Below are 27,980 nucleotides of genomic sequence, written 5' to 3' on the forward strand. Positions count from 1 at the left end.
TCCTTAGATGTTGAATTGCCTCGCATTATTCAAGAAGAGAATGAAGCTATCCATAATGCAAGTGCAAGTACTGAGATGGTACATGACCAGTACAGGATTCAAGCTCCTATATTTCTACCTCAAAATGGTGGATTTTGTTCAATTCTCCATGACATGCCACCTAATTTGGATGTTCATCCATCAGTAACAATTTTGCTCTTCCAAAAACCAAATTTGCATGCAATTGGTACCCTTTGCAAGGTTTGTCACCATTGCATGGCTAAGTTGTGGCACGGTGAAACTAAAACAATGCATACAACTTCGATTGGAAAGCATTGCTGTAGAGAAGGGAAGGTAATTTTACCACCTCTACAGCAGTCACCACAACCTCTATGTAATTTGCTTGATGGCACAAATCCACAAAGTAGAGAATTCAAAAAAAAAAAAACGTGCTTATAATAACGCATTGGCTTTTGTTTCAATGGGTGTAAAAATTGATGAGCTTTTGCCTCAAAATGGAAATGGTTATACTTTTCGAGTTCATGGATCAATATATCACCGAATAGATTCCCTATTGCCAAGTGAAGATGGACAACGAATACCAAAGTTTGCACAACTTTATATTTATGACACTGATCATGAGTTATTGAATCGCATGGGGGTTTTACCTGGGATTTTGCCAGACTTACTACAAGAGCTTCAACAAATGATGCATGATCACAATGCTTACACACAGGCCTTTATAGCAGTTGGTGCAAGCTTGCAACGCAATCCATCAGTAGAAATAAGAATGTCAATTTTTCAAAATTGATCCACCTCTAGATGATATTCAGTTCCCACTGCAAGTGAGGTTGCTGCGATCATGCCTGGACAAGGTGATGATGATACACTTGATCATCGTAGCATTCAAGTTTGCACACGACAAGGCCATTTGATTTATATTTCTAACTTACACAAGGCAATATGCCACTGTTATATGTTCTTCTTTTTCCAAATGGAGAGGATGGATGGCATACTAAAGTTCCATATGCATTTATGGATGCTCATATTAATGTCAATAATCTTGCAAATAAAGATTGTGTCACTCAAATGCAGTATTACGCTTTTTGACTTCACATTTGAGATGATACTAATGCATGTCTTTTGCGTGGTGGTCGCTTGCTACAACAATACATTGTCGATGCTTATTGGAGCATTGAACAATGTAGATTGGCTTGGTGTCGTCGTAATCAAGCAACATTGCGAGTTGAAATGTATAGGGGATTGGCTGATATGGTCAATGGTTCAGATGTAGTTGATACTAATATCGCTGGGATTGGTGTGGGCAGGAGAATAGTATTGCCATCTAGCTTTACAGGTGGACCAAGATTCATGTACCAATTATATCAAGATGCTATGGCAATTGTGCGTAGCAAAGGCAAACCTGATTTGTTTATCACCATGGCATGCAATCCTAGGTGGTCTGAAATTACAGATGCTTTGTTGCCTGGTCAAACTGCACATGATCGACCAGATTTAACTGCTAGAGTTTTTCATTTGAAACATAAGGACATGATGCAGTCGATAGTGAAAAAGGAGTTGTTTGGTAAAGTTGCTGGATATGTGTCCGTCATAGAATTCCAAAAGAGAGGCTTGCCTCATTCACATACGCTCTTGATATTAGAACCATGCTTTAAGCCACTAGAGGCACGTCATTATGATAGACTGGTGTGCGCTGAGCTACCTGATAAGGAAAGGTTTTTGGATTTATATCGAATTATTACTAAATGTAACATACATGGTCCGTGTGGTGAGTTCAATCCAAAAAGTGCTTGCATGGTGGACGGAAAGTGTATAAAGGATTATCCAAAAAAGTTTATACATACAACTACAGTTGATAAAACTGGTTATCCTTTATACAGACGTTGAGAGGATGGAAGGACTCATAATGCTAATGGTAACCTCTTGGATAACTGATGGATAGTGCCTTACAATTCTTATTTGAGTTCCAAGTATAGTGCTCACATAAATGTTGAGGTTTGCTCGATAATTGCAGCTGTCAAATATTTGTATAAATATGTATATAAGGGCCATGATCGAGCAACCATTCGGTTTACAAGTATACGTGGTTCTGAATCCAATGATATTGACACAGAAAATATTGATGCACAAAATATTGATGAGATTGAGAGGTACTTAGATGCACGATATATTTTAGCTTCTGAAACATGTTGGCGAATATTTGAATTCAAACTTCATGATGAGAAACCCAATATTCAACGATTGCAAATACATTTACCTGGAGAGAATACTGTTTCCTTTCGTGACTCTGATAACATTTGTGATGTGGTGCAAAATGAAAATGCTCAAAAAACAACTCTCACAGAATGGTTTACATGCAATCATTTGCACCCTGACGCTAACACAGTTCTCTATCAAGACTTTCCAATGTTTTGGGTTTGGAATGCACACAAAAAAATGTGGACAAAGAGAAAGCAAGGAACTACATGTGGTCGGATATACTTTGTTTCACCTACATGTGGAGAAAAATACTATTTGCGCCTACTACTCACTGTATGCAAGGGGTGCACATCCTTTGAGGCATTGCGTACGGTTGATAATGTGGTATATTCAACTTTTAAGGAGGCTTGCGTTGCAAAAAGAATGTTGGAAATAGATGATGAATGGCAAATGTGTTTGCGTGAAGTTGCATTGATGCAAACCGGTGCTCAATTAAGAAATTTGTTTGCGTCCATATTGGTATTTTGTTCGCCTGCCCGACCTGGGGCTCTATGGGAAGAGTTCTTAGTTCCATTGACATAGGATATAAAACATCGACTCTCCTTGCAAAATAGGCGAAATGTTGATATGCAAGATGAGGCCAATAATCATGCGTTGATGCATATTCAAAAACTTTTAGATAAACATGGACGCAATTTGGCAGAGTATCATGGATTGCCTACGGTCACAATGCAAGAGTACACAAATCCTTTGATCCTTGATGAACAACTATATGATAAGGTAGAATAAGAGAATACCTTCTTAACAATGCAAGCTTGTTGAATTATGGACAAAGAAATTGTTTTATGGCAATAATGAATGCTATTGATAGTGGTTTGGGTAAACCATTTTTCTTAGATGGCAAGGCGGTTTTGGAAAAACATTCCTATACAAATGTTTGCTTGCAAAGCTTCGCAGTCAAGGTTGCATTGCAATAGCTACAGCATCCTCTGGTATTGCTGCATTGCTTTTGCCACATGGTCGTACTGCCCATTCAAAGTTCAAAATTCCATTGCAAGTAGATAATAATTCTACATGCAATATACCTGTTCAAAGTCACTTGCAGCACTGTTAAAAGAGGCAAGTCTTATTTTGTGGGATGAAGCTCCTATGTTGCATTGTAATACCTTTGAGGCACTGGACAGAGCTTTAAAGGATATAATGCAATGTGATATGCCATTTGGTGGTAAAGTTATTCTACTAGGTGGAGATTTTAGTTAAATATTACCTGTTGTACCAAAGGGTACCCGTGAGGATATTGTTGGTGCTGCTATATGTTGTTCCAATTTGTGGCAATATTTCAATGTTTTGAAACTTACACAGAATATGCGGGTCGCATCAGACCAGGATCAGTTTGTTGCATGGTTGCAAGACATTGGAGATGGAAAAGATTTGACACATACTAATAATATATTGCAAATTCCACCTGCATTGTTGTTAAAGGGAGGATCTATGCAAGACTTGATCAATTTTGTCTATTGTGAAATGAATTGTGTAATTGATTACAAAACATTCTTTAGTGGACATGCCATTCTTGCACCTCGAAACAATGATGTGGAAATGATAAACAATCATGCATTGCAGCTGATGCCGGGAGAGGTTAAACAATACGTGCTGATTTTGTGGATAGAACCGAGGAGAACTCATTCCTCTATTCTGTGGAATATCTAAATTCCCTTGACCTCGGTGGAGGTATTCCTCCTCATATCTTGCTGCTCAAAGCAAATGCTCCAACAATATTGCTCAGGAACTTGAATCCTTCTAAAGGTTTATGCAATGGTACTAGGCTGGTATGCAAGGCTTTCAATAACAAGGTCATTGATGCAGAGATAATTATAGGGACCAATATTGGTGACAGAGTTTTTATCCCGAGGATAACTTTCATCCCAACTACACTGGAACTTCCTTTCTCAATGAAACGCTTGCAATTCCCAGTCCGTTTGGCATTTGCAATGACAATCAAAAAATCGCAAGGCCAAACGTTATCATGTTTTGGGATATATCTAAAAACCCCAATCTTTACTCATGGTCAACTCTATGTTGCTTTCTCAAGAGTAAAGTCTCTGGATAGATTGAAAGTCTTGATTGATGAGAAAGAGGACATGGTAAATGGTACCATCAATATTGTATATAAAGAAGTTTTACAGAAAGTATTGTAATCTGTATTTTTTCAAAAAGTGTAATCTTTGTTCTCTCATATTATATTTGCATAATATTTTTATTTCAATACAATCAAAGCCTTTTTTTCTTCTTTGTTCACATATCTATAAAATGTAGTGTTGTACTTTCTTATGCTCTTTTTCAATAGTGAGTTCTTCGTCGATGAAAAGCAAGTTTGACTTATTTTCTCTGATTTAATACTTTAATGTTTTATTCATATCTCTCATGTATGGATAGATATTCATGATTTTATGTGGAGTTAAACGTATGTTTGTTTTACTATATGAGAACATTGTGTTTAAATTATTTCTACCATAAAAAGTTATTTGAACTTTCTATCATAACTGTAATGTTTTTTTTCTCATATTATATTTACATAATATTTTTGGCACAATATCATCAAAGTTTATTTATTCTTTTTTAATCATATATTTTCAAGAAATGAACTATTTTGCTGTCTCGTGTTCTTTTTAAGTATTAAGGTTTTCAAAGAAAAGTAAGTTCAACTTTTTTCCTTTAACAAATAATGAAATGTTTTAATCTCTCATGCTCTTTTGAAATATTATATTCCTTGAATAAAACCATGTTTGACTTATTTTCTATGAAATTTTGTTTGCATTTATACAAAAGTAAGTTTTGAGAAATTATCATGTATAAAGTTCTTTTATACAATATGCATTACAAACTCTTTTTCTCTTCTAAATTGGTCTTCTAATTTCAATATTGTAAAGTCATTTTTTTCTTTTTTTATTAATTTGATCAATATTACTAATTTTTATGTTTTCTAAATTTTATTAATAGATGGCCCAAACAGTATTTGAATATTATCGTGCCTCTCCTTATCAAATGAGACTTCAAGAAGCATTGCAAACTATTGCTACGGATGATGTTATCCATAGAACTTTGGCTACGGTAATCGAAAGATTACCCAATGATGGATTTACTAATGGAAACACTCCTTTATATGTAGAAATTTTATATTTTGGATGGATCCAATGCTACTATGTTGGACAAACAGATGTTGAGTACTTCATACCTCGGTCCCACACTAGACACATATTGAATGACTAGGAGTTTCAAGATTTATCATGTTTTGTAACTTTGCATCAGTTTCATCCAAATTCCGCCGACTGCTCTACTAATGTTAGAGCCAATCATATCACGTCCCCATGTAATAATTACTCACCATTTTCATTAATGTTTTGCTTTATAAATTTAATATTTTTATTTCTAAAGTCTTTTTTTTTTCCGTTTTTAGATGTTGCAGCACAATCTGGGGCGGGGCGTGTCACAACTTCGCCCACACATGTTTCCTGTGTTAGATCCACTGTTGATAATTCATCTAAGAAGAGAAAGCTTTCTTTTTGATAGTTGATTTTCGACAATACAACTATCTTTTTGAAAACATAATATACTTTCTTTTCCATTTACCTGTTGTTATAGTTGGAACTCTTTCAGTGATATTTAAAAATCACTTTTGCTTCAGTTATCTTTTCCAATTATTATTGTTGAGATAATCAATGTTATTGTATTGAATTGTTAGATTTTATAATGAATTTTAAAAATTCCAAGACTATTTGATTCATTACTAAGTGGAAGAATGTGTGAACAAATTAAAAAATTTGTGCTTCACATCCCGGCGCGAAGCACCGGGTTGAGTCTAGGCGCGGAGCGCCTAGTAAGTTTCAGAGAGAGAGAGAGAGAGAGAGAGAGAGAGAGAGAGAGAGAGAGAGAGAGAGAGAGAGAGAGAGAGAGAGAGAGAGAGAGAGAGAGAGAGAGAGAGAGAGAGAGAGAGAGAGAGAGAGAGAGAGAGAGAGAGAGCATGTAGTATCTAGCTTCCACGCTCCTCCCCCACCCCCCTTTTCCTAGTTCAAGGATAGCAAAAAAAACTGACAACGATGAGTGGATACACACTTAACTTGACATGCGCGGAGAGAGAGAGAGAGAGAGAGAGAGAGAGAGAGAGAGAGAGAGAGAGAGAGAGAGAGAGAGAGAGGTGCTAGCAACTAGCATTACATGGCCAAGAGATGGCTATCTGAGTAAGAGCCAACACAGGAGAAGGGAGAGATAGAGATGGTCTATTAGGCGGCCAGTGCAAGGGATTCCAAGAGATAGAGGGAGAAGCTCTAGATCTCCTCCTCCACCATGGTAGTTGAGTTGCTAATCATTATCATCAGATAGGTAAGCATGCCAACAGCCAGTATTGCATGGCCGAGAGATGGCCATCTGAATAGAGCTCCACTCCATTTTTAGCCTAGACTGTATCCGCCTCCACCAAGGTAGTTGAGTTGTTAACCACTATCATTGGGTGGACAGGCATGCTAGTGGCCAGCATTGCATGACCGATAGATGGCCATCTGAGTAGGAGCTCCACAAAGGCTAAAAATGGTAGCCCACATATGGCTGATATAGTTGGTGCCAGCGCACGAGAGGGAGAGAGCGGGAAGGTTGATTGGGCTAGTGCAGGAGAGTATCTACTAAGAGAACAAAGGGAGGCTGCAAGAGACCTGTGTACAACCATGTTTACCTATCGCAGGGTTGCAAGGATGGTGAAGTAAGCCATAGTTAGTATTCCACCTCCATCTTATTGAAATATATAATTACATAAATAATGTAAGGCAAAATCCAAACGTCACTTGCATTAAAATGTATATGTGTGTGTGTGTGTGTGTGTGTGTGTCTATATATATATATATATATATATATATATATATGTATATATGTGTGTGTGTGTGTGTGTGTCCAACACCATTTCTTTCTCTATCTCTGTGTGCATAACCATGGCATTCTACGCGGCTTTCTTCTCTACTTAGCACCTTCTACATGATATCATCATCGACGACGATCGATGTGATCATCAGATCGTTGTGAGCGTGTAGGCCTCAAATCAACCCTTTTGGCTATTAGTTGTAGAGGATTTAAACATGTTAAATGACATCTTCTAATTTATCCATAGAATCATATAAGATCAATTGGCTGAATAACACAAACTATAGAACATGGTTAGCACCTTCTACACATCTGGTTGACTTGGGGGTGGGGGTAGAGAGAGAGAGAGATACCCTTAGCACATGAGCCTCTCCGGCTAGTCATCCATGGAAGAGATGGTGGGACCTATAGAGTGCACCACCATTTGGAAAAAGGTGGAATGTTGAGCACATGAAAAGCTCCTTGAAAGGTTAACTATCGAATCGAAAAAATGAAGCTCGCCCTTTCCACATGTCATTTTATGTGTTAGGTAGTAAATTTTCATGGCAATGGATTCCTTGGACACATCAAACCACAACCCTACTCTTCATGATGTCGATTGACCACAGAGAGAGAGAGAGAGAGAGAGAGAGAGAGAGAGAGAGAGAGAGAGAGAGAGAGAGAGAGAGAGAGAGAGAGAGAGAGAGAGAGAGAGAGAGAGAGAGAGAGAGAGAGAGAGAGAGAGAGAGAGAGAGAGAGAGAGAGAGAGAACCTCTCCTTTAATCTAGATTTTTTAAAGTAGAACAAAAAAAAACATTTTTAAAGATTAAAGTACAATCATTTTTGTAAGCTTGTTGAGCTAGGACCAGTTCTACAAAAAAAAAGACAACCATAAGAAAAGGACAATTAGAAGGACAAGAATCTAACACTAAATTGTATATGAAGAGAAAACGAGTAATACATATGTGTAGATCCAAAGCAAAAAGAATGAATCTTGCTTTAGGCTAGTTATATTTACAATAGGCAGTGGTCCCATCATTTTCTATTATAACACCCTTTTCAAGAATTATCCTATTTCTTGCACCCTTTTTAAAATCATTCCAACGTTCACATCTTCATTCTCAAATCGTCTTTTAGGTTATTTTTGTTTTCAAATCTTCTTCTTCTTTTCTTCATTCTAAGTGCACAAAAAATTGTTAGCATGCTTTCAGGTTCAGGTTAACAAAAGGAGCTTCATTGGAACCACTAAGGCAAAACCTATAAATATTATATAGAAAAATTTATTTATCTCTTATTGTGTAAAATGCACCAAACCTAATGTTGTACCACACTTCCAAGAATCCCAACCTAGAAAAGAGTTTTTTGTTTCAAAAGAAACTAGGTGTTGCATGCTTAAGACATGCACAAGTGTCAACCGATAGGCTGTTTGTAAAGCAATGTTATTTAAACCTTTCCCCTGCCTTTTCAATACCTTTCACATTAGCTATACTCTAGAACTCAAACTTACTCCATGTATTATAATAGGGCCTTTCCAAATGAACTTCAAGAGATTCAATAGGAATAATTGAAATATGGTTGCTATTTTATGTGTGCGTGTGTGTGCGTGCGCAAATAGAGCCATCAACATAAGGTTGGATTATGTTTGTGAGAGGAAACCACTTAGTTTTAGACTGGACTATGTGTAAGAGAGGCTAGGTGATCTAAGAGAAAACAATACATACCATAGTAACATTTGCATCCACATGAAAGGTGTGACATAGCCATGATAATGGCAGGTGAGAATGTAGCGTAAGGTACATTCTTATCAAAGCTTGAGTGAGTGCAACATAGGACACGCGAACACAGGTGCTTAGTTGCTATGCACATTCACACACTCCACAAAAAAGCAAAGTTATCTATCTAAAGCCATGCTTGTATTTCCAAATATCACAATCTTGGAAGGACTATGTTTTTCAATCAAAAAGAGAGATTCTTATGTTGTAAAGCTTTAGTTTCATCATAGTCTTGAAAAGGTAATTTGATATGAGAAAAGAAATGGTCACTCAACCTTAGTTCATTTGAGAGGATAATATTGTGATCTTTTGTATTTTACTTATTATTTCGCAAATATAAATGGGGGTTTTCCATGTCTAGATAGCCCACTTGACCTTTTACTATCGTGCTAGGCATTTCAAGCTATTGCAATAGCTAGTGGCACCTTATATACACTTGGCCTATCTCATAACACAAATATTATGCAATGGTGTATGTAGGATGTAATGCCCAATGCATTCATGGATAATCCATTTTAGAGAAATTAGTGTGAGTGTGTAAAAACATTCATTTCTTCTTTCAATGAACATAGCTTCATGAAAATGCAATACTAGAGTACTAAGTCAAGACACCAAAACCTCGTCTCATGCTAACATGACTTTCTAATCACAAAATAATGTGCCTAACCACAATAAATGAACAACAAAAGTATCATTTTCATTCCATTTTGATCAATCTTTGTTTACATGGTTCCTTTTCTGCATAATGGGGGCATGACTAAGGCAATCCCAGTGCTATCACCCACCTTTCATGTACTTAATTGCTTACAAACTAATGTTTTCTATAATCAAATGAATCTTTTCTCTAATAAAGAATGAGTTGAGAGACATTGTACTATTTTTTGGCTATTCTTCAAGGTTTTTATTATTTTCAAATGATGTTTTATGTATTTTCTAAATATTTATATATCTTTAATGAGAGAAATCAATGTTTTCTAGGATACAAATAGAGAAGATAAGAAAAAAAGCAAAAGGAACATAATTCATCCATTGGACCACTTAAGATCCATATGTTTCCAAACTATTGGGATGCCATTGATGTCATTGAAACAATCCTTCTAGACTCTATTATGTTCTAGTATTCATGTCTTTTGATCATGTGCATTCCTTCTACTTCCATCTCCCACCCCCTCTCTCATATAGGAACATCAGCTTAGTGGCTATGGAGGGAGGAGAGAGAGAAAGACTATAAATAGGAAACCATAGCTTTAAGAGTTTTGAAATGCCCAAAAACTTCACTTTTCTTTTTCATAAAATACACCAAAGTCTTAATTTTCAAACATTGAAAAAACTCAATCATATTTCTCAAGGTTGGTATTGGCTTGAGGCTAATGGTGTGCATGCTCCATTTCTATCATCAAATGTTGAATTTGACATATATTTTGGAGGTGAAGATCAAGATCATAAGCACCAACATGGAGTCATTTTTTTCATGTTGTCTAGCTTCTTCTCATCCATGAACAATTTTTTCCCTAAAGTTACGTCCCTTTCCCCCTTTGGTCCATGCCTCTTCAATTGTGGATAACATCTCTAAATGTCCTCCCCTTTTCTTACAAACTAGAGACTATTTGATATAAATATGGCTCCAAGTGCATAACTCTTCCCACCAAGAGTTGCACCTTTTCCACCCTGTAGAACGGTCAACTTGGAGTCTTTTTCCTTCATTTTGAGTGGTAGATCTTTGAAAAATGCTTTAAAATCTTGCTAAAAAGCTTGAAATGATCTCCTTAAAATTGGCTCTCATCGGCAAACATAGGATAGGATGACCTAGCCCATTGAATCCACAAACTCAACATGCTAAAAGAAAGAGCACATGAAAGCACACTGCAAGGAAGAGATACAACCACTATAAATGTAAAAGATATCTCACTTAACCCCATGCACATTGATCACAGCCTAGACCAAGACCAAGAATGAGAGCCACCCAAGGGGATAAATTTTTATAACTCTTTCTCCCATAAAATGAACCAAAATCAAATGCGAGGACACCTAGACTATGTGGATAGGCATGTAGGAGTCATCTCAGCCCCACGTAAATGCATTACACTAGGGAAACCCCTAGATTAGCTCCCTGCTACATAGGACCCTCTAGTGCAAAAAGATAAGACACTAATGCCCACTTAATTTCTCAATCGTCTTCCTAATCGATACTTATTTTACTTTTTATTTGGTGAACGTGGCTCATCAGACATTTTATCTTCTACTATGCCCCAAGGAAACCAAGGCATTAGGCCACTTGTACCCAATAACCTACTAGGATCTTGCAAGGCAATATACATATTTTGATTCTGTTTTTTCTTTTGATTTATTACCATAGCTAGGTCTCATCCCAAGGAGGATAGGGCGTTGGCCCCAAGAACCAGGAACCTAGTACCAAGCCTTGTAAGGCAATGAGGATCTTTTAGCTTTGTATTTTCTTCTTTTGTATTTCTTCATGATGGGATTTTAAAGTAATTCAACCCATAGGAAATTTGCTCAAAACAAACCCCTCACTACATGATGGGACTTCATCATGACATAGACCTAGCTAGGAACTCATACACCTAGGCTAGCTTCCTTACAAGAGAAAATATCATACCTAGTGACCATCAAGGCTTAGCTAAAATTCCACTCTTGTTCGTCTTACAAACACCCTTATGAGAGGGAAACCAACAAAGGTGTCCCTTCTAGGAGGACCACTCAAATCAAGCCCAAATCTTGGCATTAGATCCATGTAATACTTCACACATAATCTTGTCTCTCACCTCAAAATAGAACAATAAACAAAACAAGGGCAAGGTGATAGAGACAGTTGATATCTAAAAATCCATATTGTAGCTCTTGAACACCTCCCCAAAATGCAAATGAAACAACTTGCACAATAGAGCTCAACAACAAAGGTATCCCTTTTAGAAGGACCACTTAGACCTAGCCTAAATTTGGTGGGGATCATGTGGAGTCACAAGGTTCAACTCCACCACATTGGCATCATGAATATCATATTTGGCCCCTATAGGCTCATTTAAACTAACTTGATACAATTCCTCTATGGTGGAACCCTCATCAGATTTTCTTGAACTAGAGGATTCCCAACCAAGGTTCCTTCAAGCTCCTCCCACGCTATAATAGGAGGTAGAGCTCTTTCATTCTCAAGGGCTTCTTATTATAAGTGTCAGGGATCACCCTCTTCAACCATGCCCAAAAATTAAATGACTAGCTTGGGATATCGACCAAATAATTATAAGTGTCAGGGATCACCCTCTTCAACCATGCCCAAAAATTAAATGACTAGCTTGGGATATCAACCAAATAATGAACTTGCAAAATTTGTGGTTATCCAAGTAAGCACGTATAGCTCAGGCTCCCAACAAATGTCTCGACAAAACTAACCCCATTTGACATTTTCTCAAAAGTAGCTTTCCCCCTTTGCAAAATTTTCTTAGGGCCATCCTTTTGAGAGTTTCCACATCATTACTATGATGATTGATTGGCCTAGAATGTTGACTCCCTTGTTGGAGTGAACCTATCTTGCTTTAGCACATGTATTTGCCATATGTCCTGACTTCCCACATATATCAAATTTCACATGAGGACATTTTCATGGGAGGTGTTGCCCCCCACACTACTTGTAGCTAAATCTTGACGGGCCTCCCGCATTGGGCTGTCTGGTCCCCATCAAGTTATGTTGATGCTTAAGGAAGTTTATATCCATCGTGATTTGATGGTATTGTTTCTTGATCATATTGGGTAGTGCTTCATTATATTCTTGACTTGGGTATTGCTTCAATATATCCTTAACTTCTTCTACAATGTTTGATATGCATAAGACTTATATCCAAGTGCTTCATTAGTAGCTCTCCCTATATTAAGTTTCACAATTTACAAAAGAGTAGTTGGTTGTGTAGCTCCTTGACCCAACATGGGAGCCTATCCATTACTTGGATGGCATCAATATTTGCTAAATATCCATTACTTGACCCAACATGGGAGCTTATCTGGTACTTGGATGGCATTGATATTTGTTAAATAGAGTATTCTAAAAACATGAGATAGAACATCAACTTACATACTTTTCATGGTATGGAATCAATAAAGTTTCCATAGTTTCAAAGTTAATTGGAATTGAACTACTGTCCAAGTCCACCTATATCAAGGTCATTTCTCCTCATGAAATTGGAGTTTGAGGTATCAACCACTTCAATTTTTTGTTGTAATTATAAACAGAATTCATGTATTATGCACCTTAAAAAAGAAGTAAGATAGCAATCATATAAATTAAAAAATCGATACCATTGAATTTTAAGAATAAATTTTTTATTGTGTATGCCTCAACCTAGCAAGGAGAATATACTCATTTATTTCTACTTTTATCTTTGAGGATCCAAAGACACTCTAATTCAAAATTAATAACATCCTCCCTTTGCCTATGTCACTGGGTAAGAAGCAATGCACATGGAAGTCTTGTGGATCAAGACTTTCAAGCAAGTCAAAAAGCTCATCTTCTACTGATTCTAGCTGTTGTCTTTCCTTTTATTATTCTCTCTTCCTCTTGTGCTCCTTAGTTTCTTTGATTGTTCTTCTGTAGCCTTTTCCTTCTTTTCAGCCAATCTTGTATCTCTTTGGTGTGCAATATCGTTGAATTTAGAGCCTTCATCTAGCTTTTTCTTCCTCATAGGTAGCATGTTTAGAATATTGTATATTTTTAATCTATTAGAGGGACTTGCTCAAGAATCTTAGAAAATCTATATCCTCTCAATCTTCTAAGAAGAATCATATCCTTATCCATGAGAGTCAATTAATATGCATGAGCACCACATATATATGCATCTCAAAAAAACTCAATAAAAAAATATTTCATAGTCTCTTGCATGTAGTCAAGAGCTATCCTTGTCCATCTAAAATTATTGAGGCTATGATTATCACAGATCTCCCCACAAAGTGTTTGAAATGGGAGCTTGGGGATTAAATTGTTAAGACCTTTCATTGCCTTTCGAATCTCTTTGGGCATCTAATACCATGTGAAAACTTCCTCTTTGGTTTTCTTGTCTTAGATAGTTTGATTGGATTTTATGATTGATGGATCTTTTGGGGTAACTGGCAGGGATCGATTTTATGCTTCTTGGCAGTCGTTTTTGTCCTATTCATGGCAATATTAATGACTAGAATTGCAATAAGTACAAAAAAATTGATGTCTTATGAAACATGAAATTAAGAACTGTATAGCTTTTCAAAGCTTACTTTATCATGTTTCATATGACAACAAAAATAAGACCATCAAGCCAAATTGAATTTAATAATGTGGATCTATATGTTGTAAGAAATGTGAATTCATGGAATCATCACATATTTCTTACGGAAGCATAGTCTATTAAGAAATTTTCAATAATTTTGAAAAATTTGTATCAACTATCTCATGAAACATGAGATACATAATTAGTGTGGTTGAGCATAGCATATTTTCAAGTTTCTAGTGACAAAATTTTGAATATCTAAAGTTTATTTACAAAAATATAGTCTATCTAGACCTTATTGACCATTAACATGGATCATAAGCATTAAATTGACCTATTTTGTAAACATAAACAATATCAAATATCATCTTTGAAAAGTTTGGATGAGCAACATACCTTTCTTTAGACTAGATTGGATATCCACAAGGAAGAAAACACAATCGCATTATCTAAAAAGAAACCTTCAAACTAATGGTCTGCTTTTAGTTTGAATAGATAGTTTGAGATGGAGTGCAAATATGAAATAAATAGCCTTTTAGACCACAAAGATTTCCTTATGGGCACATGGAGTGACATGTCACACGTGTTGGTGGTGTCATCTCTTTGTATAAAGAGGTGCCATCATGGAGTGACATATCACATGCAAGTTTTATTGAGTTCGAAAGCTTTAAAAAAAGAGGTAAAAGATATTTTTACACCCTATTAAAAAAGAGAAAAATATTTTTTGAAACAAAAGACACACAACTATCAAGGGAAATGACTCCTTTTCTTTTATTTGAATTCTTTTCCAAGTCATATTTTGCCCTCTTGGACAATCTTTTTACATCCTTCATCTTGGACAACCTTTGCAAAATTTCAAGCCTCTATTTCAGATGATAGGGAATGGATTCACTGCTATATGGCTGACCAATAGTGAATCCATTCCTTGGCGGTGTGTAATCTTCATGTGACCTCAATGCTTCGTCTTAGACAATATCCATGTGATTTTGACACCTTTGTCTTTGACAAGTAGCATATGCCTCTCAAATTTTCTCAAATGCCTCGTAAATTTTCCTGGATGGTAGGTAGATAAAGAAGAAATTTTATTGCTTTGGGTTCCTAAGAAATTTTGTTACTCTGGGTTCCTAAGTAAATTTAGTGTGTTTATTTTGCTAAAATTTTAGTTCTAAGATGTTGTTTTATGAAGCACAAATTTATCATAGGAGTGGTAGTTGCTCAAGCATCGTTTTCGCATTCAGTAAGATAGTTGTTGTGTAAAAGTTGATTTCTTTTCTTTGTCTTATGAAACACAAATTTATTTTAGGAATGGAAATTGCTTAAGCACCATATTCACATTTCATATGACACTTACTATGTAAGATGTGATTTCATTTTTAGTCTTCTAAAACACGAATTGCTCTTAGGATTCGGTAGTTCTGTAGCATGTTTTTTGTGTTTCTTATGACATTTTTTTTTTCAAACCTTTTATTCTTTATAGAGTTAATAATGACATAAAGAAGATTTTCCTATTGGGAAGGAATGGGGAAAGAGATTTTAGAAGATACAATTTATGATAGAATTTTTTATTTTCTTCATAAAACATGAAGAGTCCTCCAACTACATCAAGGATATATTGAATGTTCCTTTCAATTTGCAAGAGCTTTTAGAGGATCTTGTCGATAAACTTCATGATTACATGGAATATTATGTTAGGCATGTAGAAAGTCTTGTAATCGACATTTATGTTTATTTTATTGATGTTATTCGAGAAAGCAATGATCCTGGAACAACTTTGCTTATTGGGTGGAATCTCTTTGATGAATAGTTCAAAAAGCATGAGCTGAATTGATGCCATTCCACCAAGTATTGACCATATCCTTCCTAATGATGGATGATGTTTGGAATGCTTGTGTGTGTAAAGAATAGTTGTAGCACGTCAAATGTCTCCTTAGGAATCTCAAATGTAGTGAGCCACTACACATGGCACTCTAATTGAACAATAAAGTTCCTTGGATTATTCTACTCAATCAACATTGTACTAACTCTTTCAAGCTCTATTCCTTTGATAACCTCACTTTCATCTAATTTTATGACAAATTGCAGTTTACTATTATATTCCTCAATAGACATATTGTAGTACATTATCATTGTCGCCTGCACCTTGTACAGATCTAGATAATAATTGTTGAGTTTGGTGAACTTTACCTCACATGCATTTTTCGTCCCAATCTTTAGTGTTTAAGTCACCGTCAAGCCATTATTAACTTTGAAGACTAAAAAGAGGCATGATTCTATTTCCCTTCCAAGCCTTCACACCCTTGAATATTTTTGAGTAATTTGTTATACTAATACTAGCCGTGTCACAAATGGATTGTGCATCTATAGTTGAGAACCCGTTTGACACATCTTTCAATGTGGACTCAATCACCTTCTCCTTCAACCTTGAACTTTGGATTGTTCAAAGCATTTTCCAATGTACTTGCATTTAGTAATCTTCTAATAGATGATCCAAGCTCACCCTTACCTAGGTTTTTATTTTAAGCTTCCTTGCATACTTTAATACTTTAATAGGTCGCTTCCATTAGCCACTATTCACAATTAACTCATTGATTGGTATTGAATTATAGTCTCATTTAGCTATGCTACTTGTCATATGAGTTATTATATATGAAGTTGATGTGCAACGATCACATCATGATAATTTCTAATGGTTTCTTAGTAGGTTGTAAACACTTTGAATGTTTGATCATTGAGTCTCTTAGTGTAATTGAGCATCCCATTATTACTCTTACACATATACTTCAAAAAAATTTATATTCTTCAGAAAGTTGGAGGTTTATTGGTTAGGGGATCTATTGGGTAGAACCCACAAGTCTATGTACTTAAATCCCATCTATCTATAACTCTACAAAACCTAAGGGTTGTCATTGGTATGTTGGGTCCTTTTAAACAATGGGGCACATTCGACCTCTATCTCAATATGGAGCTCCTTCTTTCTTGTATTCATTTTACTTTTTGCTTGTGCCCCAGTTGCAGGCATATGAATTGATTACATAGAGATGCTAATGATAATACTAAGTTGAGTATCTAGAGAGTTAGACTAGAGAGAAGCCAAATGACACACTTATATATTAACAAGAATAGGGATATTGAGTTTACAGTGACAAACTAAAGAGGCACAACTGAGATAGACACATAAAGAGGTTAATGAAAATAGTTGGGTTGGTGTATATATGGAGATAGGTTAGAGGGGATGCATAGAGATATAAATAGAAATGGTAAGCCTACTTGTTACCACAAGAGATAGATCAGAGATATATAGAGATGCACACAAAGGTATCAAGGGAAGAAGGTAGCTTAGTGAAGTGTGGGAGGATAGATAGACAAACATAAATAGATTGCATACAATAGTCATGGATGAGTTTGTGAGCAAGAGAAGTGTAAATAATTCTTTGTATTAATGAAGGTTGCATAATCATAGAGAAGAGGTCACAAAAGAGCCATGAGAGAGTAAAGAAATGGGGGAAAATGGCTCAGAGAGAAGCAGTATAGAAGAGTTCTCGTATTTAAGAAATTTCAAATTTACCTCCAAAACATCTCCAAAAATGAAAAAACTAACAAATAGGTTTGCTTTTTGATCAAAAGCTAGAATATTAAAATTTCCAAATATCTTAAAATAAATTTTTAAATTTTATTTTTCTCATTTTAAAATTAAAATATCAATTACTTTGTATATACTAACCATTTTGCATTGAAAACCAAGCACCACTCCCATAACTAACTCCTTTTTAAATATAAAATTTAGTTGAAAAAGGTTTCTTGAATGAGGAGAGAGAATTAATTTGAGAAAATAATTTGTGGATAATATAAAAAAGGAAAAAAAGATTGCAAAAGTGGAGAGAGATTAGGATTATTTTATTACTATTCTCTCCTTGTTTTCTTGTTTAAGGTAGGAGAGAGAGGGGGCTAAGGGGTCCATTTTTGAGTTCATTTTTTTCCTAATGTAGGTTATAATTTGAAGCATGAAACAAGTCCACAATGGGCCTAGGTTAACAATACAAATAAAGATAATGACTAAATACTGTGGATAATAATAAACCGTTCATGCATGATAAATGTCATATCATTTAAGGTTTTTTCCCTCTCAATTAGAGTTAGGGTTTTCAATCAAATTGGTTGACTTATTCACTCTTGTAGCTCATGTTAGATCCTCTTCTAATTAATGCTTCCACCTTAGGTCAATTGGACCTAGTTTAGGCTAAAACAAATAGAGTTATATGCATACATCCTTAGATTCATTATAGGTTACCTAATACATTTATCAAAGATATTGCAACTTGCACAAATAAGCTTGGATCTCATAAAATTATACAAAACTGGCAATAATTTCTCATCCACATAAAGCATAGTACAATTACATATGTGGATGGACAATGACTAATATAATATAATGAAGCTAAAAACATACTCCTTTTTCATAAATAAGTCTTCATACTTTGATGTTAACTTTCAAGTTTTTTAATTTGACTTTTAGAGTTAGGGTTTTCAATCAAATTGGTTGCCTTATCCACTCGTGTGGCTATGCTAGATCCTCTTCTAATTAATGCTTCCATCTTAGGTCAATTTGACCTAGTTTAGGATAAAATTAATAGAGTTACATGCATGCATTCTTAGATCCATTGTAGGTTATCTAATCCATCTATAAAAGACATTGTAGCTTGCATAAATAAGATTGGATCTCATGAAATATTACAAAAATAGTAATAATTTCCCATCTAGATAAAGTATAGACAATTACACATGTGGATGGATAGTGACTAGTATAGTATAATGAAGCTCAAAATATACTCCTTTTTCATAAATAAATCTTGATTGACTTTCATGCTTTTGTTTTGACTTTGCCATTTGTATTTTTTGATTAATATTACCTCCTTCTAGGCAATTGTCATTTTCTTTTTAGTTATCATCAAAGGTAGCATCTTGTAGCTTGCATTACAAACACAAAATACTAAGATGATAATGATATTGTTGATTGAAGGAGTGGTAGTTGTCATTGATGATGGCATTTCTTCTATTATCTAGCATTTGTTGGGGGTAAAGGCACCTCCGCCTAGCCACCCATGTATTACTACACTGATAGTACTCGCCACTACACACTACAGGTGGCGAGCGCCCATCACGGTCACTTTATTCTTTATTCTTTTAGTGACAGTTTGAATAAAGGAAGGTCCGGTCACACATTGTGACTGTTGGAGTTCCTATTTGCTCTCTCTCTCTCTCTCTCTCTCTCTCTCTCTCTCTCTTTCTTGCTCTTACTCTCCTGCCATAGCTCTTCCAAGCAAGCTTCAATCCTTCTCAGCTTTCAACTAGTATCAAAGCATGGTTGCTCGAGCATTCCAACTTGGTTCATGACTGCTTTAGCTTCCTATTGAATCCCTACATTCATTGGGTCTCCTTCTCAGCAGCCATAACTGACTCTCTCGAGCTCCTGCCACGCCCTGGCTTCCCTAGCACCTATCTGGCCCCTTTGGGAACCCTCAGGGCATTGCATTAGAGGTTTTTTTCTTCATTTTCTTCAGGGTTTCATTGAAGTTCATAGGTACAATAGGGTTTTCAAGAGCAGGGGTAGCCATAACTCCCACCATTGGAGCTTGTTCACACCATATCTTGCCTAAAGCCTTTGTAGGCTATCTTGAGCTTGCACTAGGCCTTCATTGGCTCATGATTGAGCCCCCTTTCACCTTGGATAGCCTCAGTAGAAGTAGTAGAAGCCACCAATAACTCAACATGAATTTGTGCCTATTCTTGGCATCCCCTGGACAGCTCATCCTCCACTTTCTGATGATCATGCTTGGACTCTTGGGCATTATGGCACTACTTGGATTGATCCTTGGCATGCTTTGAGCCTTGTAGAGGCATTGAGGTACTGGTATTCAGCTCCAGTTTGACTGTATGAATAGTAGACCTACTGCCTTTGTCTGCAATTGACATTTGCATCTACATTGGAGCTCTCTACATACAATACTTCATGCTCGTGTGCTATGCCATTGTTGCATATGCTTGGTAGATGTTGTTCATATGTTTTGCCATGATCTTGGACTGATTTTTTGGGCTGAGAAAAATCACAGTTTAATAGTAAATCACTGCTGTACAATAGTGGGATGAAGCCTATTACTTCATGTTTGCCAATGCCTCTTGGAATTGGGACATGCTTTGGAGATGTACTTTGATGTATTGATAATTGGGGATCGACTTTGAGCTTTGGAGATGTAATTTGATGTATTGATAATTGGGGATCAACTTTGAGCTTGATATCACTTTAGATCATTGGTTGAGCTTGAGCTTCGCTTTTGTGGCACTTGAATCTTTGTCTTTGGATGTACTTTGGCATGTACCTCACTTATGTTTGACTAGTCTTGCATGCTTGGCTTATGCCATCTCTATACATATGCTAGTTACATTGTTTTGGAGTTGATTGCTACTGCGGCTTACTTGGGCTTGACATTTGATTGCCTCGAGCGTACTTTGGCTATTTCTTGGCTTGCTAGAGTTATATTTTAGATGTATGTGATGTCTATGGATGCTATGTATGGATGCTACGAAGGCTATATGCTCGGGATGTCTCATTGATGCTTGATCTTGGACACATGTCACTGGTGCACTCTTACATGCTTTGTTCGTGATAAACATAGAGTAGATGGGTTTATGCTACTTGAGCATTCGGATACTTGAGACTGGGACCTTCACTTGGATGCTGCATAGTTGATATCCCATGGTCCTCATAGATGTACTTGGGCTGATTTGGGCTATGCACTCCCCCTGAGCATACACCTATTTGTGTTAGGTCTTACCAATGTTGTGTACACTTTGCCTATTACACAGGGGGTATGCCGGGTTACTAATGGATTCATTTGACATGCTTTGGTGTTTTCTCAATATTCGTATGATTGTCACATGCTGATTTATGCCCGCTTGATGTTGGTTATGCTTTGACAGTTAGTGGTTGACTTGGTGCATTCATTTTGCCTATAGTTTGCTCTCATTGTATCTGACTGTAATTTATTACAACAAGTAGTTATGCATGGAATGTGATGTAATTTTCATGCTAAATCATTCTAAATTTATGCACTTTTGATGGTACTTGGTGGGCAACATCATTAAGTATTAGCTCATGGTTATTTTGCCTTGGTTTTGGTGGTATTTTGGCTGTTTACAATAGAAAATAGTCAGCAATTTTGAACTGTCTGCACTGTTTTGGATTGCACTATAACATCTTCTTCCATTGACAGTGCTATCTTCAACATCATTAAGCATGATGGTACAAATTATGTCTATTGGAAGAGCTAAGCTTGGTAGGTATTGGTGCAGAAATCGCAGATAAAACCACTAAGGTTGCATGGAGAGCAGCCTGAAACTATGATTGATGACGAATGGATGGAGCTTGATGAGTTATAAAAGTCCACCCTCATCTTGTCTCTCACTGAACATGTGCATTACAATGTGGTTGAGGAAGCAGTGAGTGCTTGGCAGCTTTGGGATAAGATCAAGAACCTCTATGACAAGAAAAGTCCAGCAAGTCAGATGTATTGGTCGAAGCAACTTATGGATTTGAGCTAGCTCCATGCTATCCTCAAGAACTTGACTTCGCAGGGCATTACCTTCAATGATGAGGTTACTCCATTGTTTTTGCTTGGGACTCTGAGTGAATCATGGGATGTATTCCGCATTGTTTTATATGCTCATGCTACTATTTTGAACTTGCCTGATGTAGAGAGTGCTCTTCTGTAGGAAGAGATCAATCGTAAGAACTTGGATACCTCTCGTGTGTCGCATGCTTTGACTATTAGAGGCAAAGATGGTAATGGAAAGAATGACCGTGGTAGAGACTCGCAGAAGTCTAGGTCTAAGTCACGTGGTAAGTCGGGCAACAAGTCTCGTGGGAGAAATGCTAATGTGACATGTCATCATTGCAGCAAGAAGGGTCATATATGCCCATAGTGTCATGAGTTGCGTAATGAGAAGCGCAAAGAGAAGGGGAAAGAAAAAGTACAAGAAAATTCCTTTGATCGCAGCATGGTACCTGCGAAATCCAGTGTGAAAATTGAGGAAATAAATGTCATGCAGACTGATGACTCTGATGGGGAGTACATAATTGGAGCTAGTTCTTGTGATGCTATGTCGTTGACCAAGGTTCACTCTATGTATGCGCAATACTGGCTTTTGGATTTTGGTGCTTCATTTCATGTTACACCATGCCAAAAGTGGTTCCACTCCTACCGCACTGTCTCTGGTTCAGTTTGCTTGGGTGATGATAGGTCACTTGCTATTGTTGGAATTGGGGATGTACGACTATAGTTCTCTACTGGCAGTACTTTTCTGATATAGGATGTATGTCATGTACATGCACTTACACGAGTCTTATGTCTGCAGGGTAGCTTGATGATGCTAGGTTTCATGTTTCATTTGGGGATTCTATCTAGAAAATCACACGGGGAAGACTTGTGCTTGCTAGAGGTGCCAAGGCTAGCAGCCTCTATCCTCTTATAGTTGATGGGTCCTCTGTTGACCATGTTTTTTTAGTGGGTTTCATCCCACATGTATCTCTTTGGCATGCCCATTTAGGCCATATGTCTTTGAAGGGAATGGAAATGCTTGCTGGTTTTTGTAGTACTTACCACCTCTTGACTATGCATGTTTTGATTCATGTGAGCATTGCCTTTATGGCAGGCAGACCAGGAATATGCATAAGAAGTTTGGTAGGACACGCATGAGTGAGCCCCTGGGAATGGTACATTCCGATGTGTGGTGCAAAGTATTTTGTGATGCAAAGTATTTTGTGATGTTTATTGACGATTTTTAGTGTAAAGTCTGGGGTTATCCCATTAAGCTTAAGTCAGATGTCTTGGTTGTGTTTTAGCGATGGCTTGCATTGGTTGAGAACCAGATTGGACATAGGCTAAGATGCTTTAGGACTGTCAATGGGGGAGAATATGTGTCACGTGCCTTTGAGCAACTATGTGATGAGAGCAGTATTAAGCATCAGTTGACCATCCCCTATACCTCACCCCAGAATGGTTTGGCTGAGCAGATGAATAGAACCATCCAAGAGTGTGTACGAAATATACTTAGCCATGTAGGCCTACCACATGAAAGGTGAGAAGGATCGAAGTTTGCTTGGAAGAGCTACGGCGGGAGAGCAAGAGAAATAAAGAGAGAGACCAAATGGGAACTCTAACAGTGACAATGTGTGACCGGGAATTTATCAGTGTAGTAGTACACGAGTAGCTAGGCAGAGGCACCTTTATCCCCAACAACCTCCCACTTAAAGGTGAATTTGTCCTAGTGATGAGGAGTGAAAAGAAAAAGAAAAGACAATACAATGTACATATGTACAACAGGATGAGGAAAAACGTCATCTCATCCAATGCCCATCAATCTCCTGAGAAAGGCAAAGCACTCACTAGCGAGGCTTTTTGTAAGCAGATTTGCAGGATTTTCGTCAGTGGAGATCTTGTCAAGGTCAACATGCTTGGCCATCTCGGCCCTCTACTCATCTGTTTGCAAACAATTGGCATGTGAAACCTTCACGTAAGAAGGTAATGGACAACCAATAGGCTTGACATCCTGCATATGTGAAAACACTCAAGGACCTTATAAATGTACTCCCTTTGTGAGAGGTAGAGTAGTGCCTAATGCATGTCGTGATTAATGCACATACCAAGAATGTGAGAGGCCTGTCCCAAATCCTTCATCTCAAAGCTCTTCTTCAGCTGAGATTTAAGAGCATCCAACTCATCATAAGCTTTCCTTGCTATCAACATATCATCCACATAAAGTACCAAAATAAGCAATGAGTCATTATGGGCTTTCTTCGTGTAAAGACACGAATCCATAGCACTCCTGCTGTAGCCTTATGACTGCATAAAGGCATCAAACTTGTGATATCGCTCCCTAGGTGCTTGCTTTAAGCCATAAAGACTTTTCTTCAATTTGCACACTAGGTGCTCCCTGCGCCAAGTTTTGCAAAGCCCTTAGGCTACTCCATGTATATCTCATCATGCAAATCCCCATGCAAGAACGTAGTCTTGACACATCCCAAGTCAAGCTACGTGACTAAGGCCAAAACCAAGCATAGGGTGTTCATCTTGACCACAAGAGAAAAGACTTCATCAAAGTCAACTCCATGCTCCTGTTTAAAACCCTTAGCAACAATTCTTGCCTTTTAAGCCGGCTTGGGGTTTCCAGGGGTACTTTTCAGCTTGTACACCCATTTGCATGGCAAAAACTTCTTGCCATTAGGCAATGCAACCAAATCCCAAGTCATATTCTTATGCAGGGAGTCCATCTTAGACTACATAGCCTCCTAGGAGTAATTGTCACCCCTGGGCATATAGCCTCATTATAGGTGAGAGTATCTCCTGCATCTATAACCAATACATAATACATCGAGGGCTCAAATCGATTAGGTGGACGTGTAGCTTTAGTAGACCATCTTACTTCATGCCCTGTTGTATGTCTAGCATCCTTTCCAATACCTTGTGTTGAGATTCAGAGAGATAGAGACAGAGAGTAAGAAGCAAGCATACTCTCATCTTCTACATTCATTCATTCTAACATAACCACACAAAAGGTAAGTGTATACAATAGTACTAAGGTCCGTAGGACCATTCACACTGGGTCTAAGACCACCGACTTATTTAATGTCCCACACTTACTGATACAACTGGACAAGACTAATGTCGCGGTCATACATACTATGAGCTTGATATTCTAACACTCCCCCTCAAGCTCAAATCATCTGATGAACTCCAAGTAGCTGTCTAGAACTACTGAACTTATCTTTACCCAAAGACTTGGTAAAGATATCTGCAACCTGTTCATCAGTCTTCACATGCATAAGATCTACTCTCCCTGCAAGAACCATCTCTCTGATAAAATGGTAGTGTACCTTATGTGTTTTTTCCTGGCATGGTAAACTGGATTCGTTGCCAGGAGTACACCACTGAGATTATCACATAATAAGGTCACTGGAGCATCCACCTGAATATCCAAATTAGCCATAAGCTTGAGCAGCCATGAAATCTCACATGCTACCAATGCAGCACCCCTGTACTCTGCCCTAGTGCTAGACAATGCATCCGTTGGTTGCTTCTTGCTGCTCCAGCTGATCATGCCACTTCCAAGGACAAAAGCATAACCACTCGTAGATCTGCGATTATATGAGCATCCTGCCCAATCCGCATCTATGTATCCAACTAGTTTCAAGGGCTTATCTCTCATATAGAACAACCCATAATCTAGAGTGGACTTAACATATCTCATAATCTGCCTAATAGCATCCAAATGTGGCTTCCTGGGCTTTCGCATAAACTGACTTATGAGCCCAACTGCATAACTCAAATCTAGCCTAGTGATGGTCAAGTAGATCAGACTTCCAACCATTTGCCTGTACATAGTCACATCCTGAATTTCAGCTCCAGCGCTAATGTCCAGCTTGACATTCTGATCAAGGGGTGTATCCAATGGTTTGCATTCAGCCATGCCATACTTCTTCAGCATTTCCATGGCATAATGTTTCTGCATCGGCCACAAACCATTTTCAGCCTTGATTACTTCAATACCCAAAAATTATTTCAATTCACCTAGATCTTTCATGTCAAATTCAGATTTCAGCATCTTCATTACATGATGTATGTCCAAGTCATCATCACCAGTGATTATCAAATCATCAACATATATGACCAGCACTACCAAGCCACTGTCAGTCTTCTTTGTAAATAGGTTGTGATCAGCCCTACCAATAGTAAAACCCAACCTCTGCAAAAGTAGTTACTGATCCTAGCATGCCAAGCTCTCGGAGCGTGTTTCAGCCCATACAGTGCCTTTTTCAGTAATGCTGAAAATTAGGATGAGCATACCCTTCTGGATGAACCATATAGACATCCTCTGCTAAGTCACCGTTAAGAAATGCATTCTTAATGTCCATTTGCTATAATTTCCATCCTCTAGCAGCAGCCATAGCAATCACAGTGCGTATGGTTGCCATCTTGGCAACATGGCTGAATGTTTCCTCATAATCAAGTCCATACTGTTGGGCATATCCCTTAGCAACTAACCTGGCTTTGTACCTTTCCACACTGCCATCCAACTTACATTTGATTTTGTAAACCCATTTGCAGCCAATGGTCTTTTTTCCTTTAGGCAGTGGCACAAGATCCCATGTCTTATTTTCAGCCAAGGCATTCATTTCTTCATCCATGGCTGCACACCAGTTCTCATTTTCCACTGCTTCAGCATATGTACCTGGTTCTTTGATCTCCATCACTTTTGTCATGTAAGCATAATGCTTTGCAGTGTAACCACTATATGTCAACCTGTCAACAAGGTATCTGACCCTCTGTGAGCGTCTAAGCTGTGGTGCACTGCTCGATTCCCCTCTCTCATGAGACGGAATGTACATGCTCGCCAGGCATATAGACAGTCAAAATACCAAGTTCACTGTCTAAAGTGTCAGTAGACTCATATCCAGAAGTCATCCTACCAGGTGTCATCATCCAAGATACATCCTCAGTAACTTTCTCTTTTCCTTTGTCCGCGACATCATATCTCCCCCTCACTGACATATTAGTGTTAGTGGACGGTGGGCTCCTCAATCTCCCTGTCCATGGGGATACTGTCTGACTACTAGGTCCTATCATAGCAGTGCTCTACTGTATATCAACTGTAGATACATGAGTGAAAGGCATATCCGATGGCACTGTTGCCGGTGATACATACCAAGAACCCATCTCATAAAAAATAACATCCCTGCTCACCAAGGTCTCCCTAGTAGAGGGATCATAGCATTTGTATGCCTTGTTCTCTTGCGAATATCCAATGAAGACACACTTATGCGCTTTTGGATCCATCTTCTTCCTTTTTTCATCTAGAACATGCACATAAGCAAGGCAGCCAAAGACTTTCATGTGACTTACATCCAGCTTATAGCCATATAGCTTCTCAAACGGTGTCATCTCATGAATACCTATAGTGGGAGTCCGATTCAAGATATACATGGCTGTCATAACAGCCTCAGCCCAATAATAGAGTGGCATCTTCTTCTCATTCATCATGGCACGAGCAGGTTCCATCAAGACCCTGTTCTTCCTTTCAGCTACCCCATTTTGCTGAGGAGTGTAGCTGCAGGTAAGCTGCCTACGTATGCCACTTTCAGCTAGAAAGTTGTCAAACTCATTTGACACATACTCCCCACCGCTATCTGACCTCAAGCAAGAGATATAACAGTCAAATTCCTTTTCAACTTGCTTTTTAAACTGCTGAAAAACAGTAAACACCTCATCCTTTGTCTTCAGAATGTAAACCCAAGTATAGCGACTATAATCGTCAATGAATGTAACATAATACTTCGAGTCTCCCATGTATGCATTATGGGCTAGCCCCCAAACATTAGAGTGCACTAACTGCAATGGACGTGTACTTTGTCTTACATGCCTGACAAATGGAAACCTTGACTACTTACCAACCTGGCAAGCATCACATACATGACTAATATCTGAATATTGGAACTTGGGTAAACCTGTAACAAGCTGTTTTTTCTACATTATTTGCAGCCTTTGCAAATTTACATGCCCCACTCTCTTGTGCCAAATTTCCAAGTCTCTGATAGTGCCAGAACCATGGGCAAAAATGGCTGAATTCAGCTCCGGTAAGGTAGCATTAAGAGTAAACATTCTGCCATTCCTATGACCATGAGCTATTAACTTGCATCCATTACCAAACTCTTCAATAAAGCAACCATGCTTGTTGAATCTAACCTGCAAGTTTTGCTCCATCATTTGACCAACAGACAGTAGGTTCTTCGTAATAGAAGGAACATGCAATACATCATGCAAAT

The 27,980-nt window shown here is 37.6% G+C and overlaps 1 protein-coding gene across 1 annotated transcript in view; it reads left to right on the forward strand.

The window, feature by feature from the left end:
* Positions 1-1,251: 1,251 nt before the first annotated feature.
* Positions 1,252-27,980, forward strand: part of LOC148016128 (cysteine-rich receptor-like protein kinase 2) — an 86,973-nt gene continuing 60,244 nt past the window's right edge. The window contains exons 1-2 of the mRNA XM_087663870.1: positions 1,252-1,768; positions 2,015-2,150. Coding sequence (XP_087519996.1) covers positions 1,252-1,768; positions 2,015-2,150 — 653 coding nt within the window. The remainder of the gene's footprint in view (positions 1,769-2,014; positions 2,151-27,980) is intronic.

The sequence above is a fragment of the Lygodium microphyllum genome, chromosome 23 (assembly GCF_053477565.2).
Source record: "Lygodium microphyllum isolate KBCC chromosome 23, Lygodium_microphyllum_v1.1.10, whole genome shotgun sequence".
Taxonomy (NCBI): domain Eukaryota; kingdom Viridiplantae; phylum Streptophyta; class Polypodiopsida; order Schizaeales; family Lygodiaceae; genus Lygodium; species Lygodium microphyllum.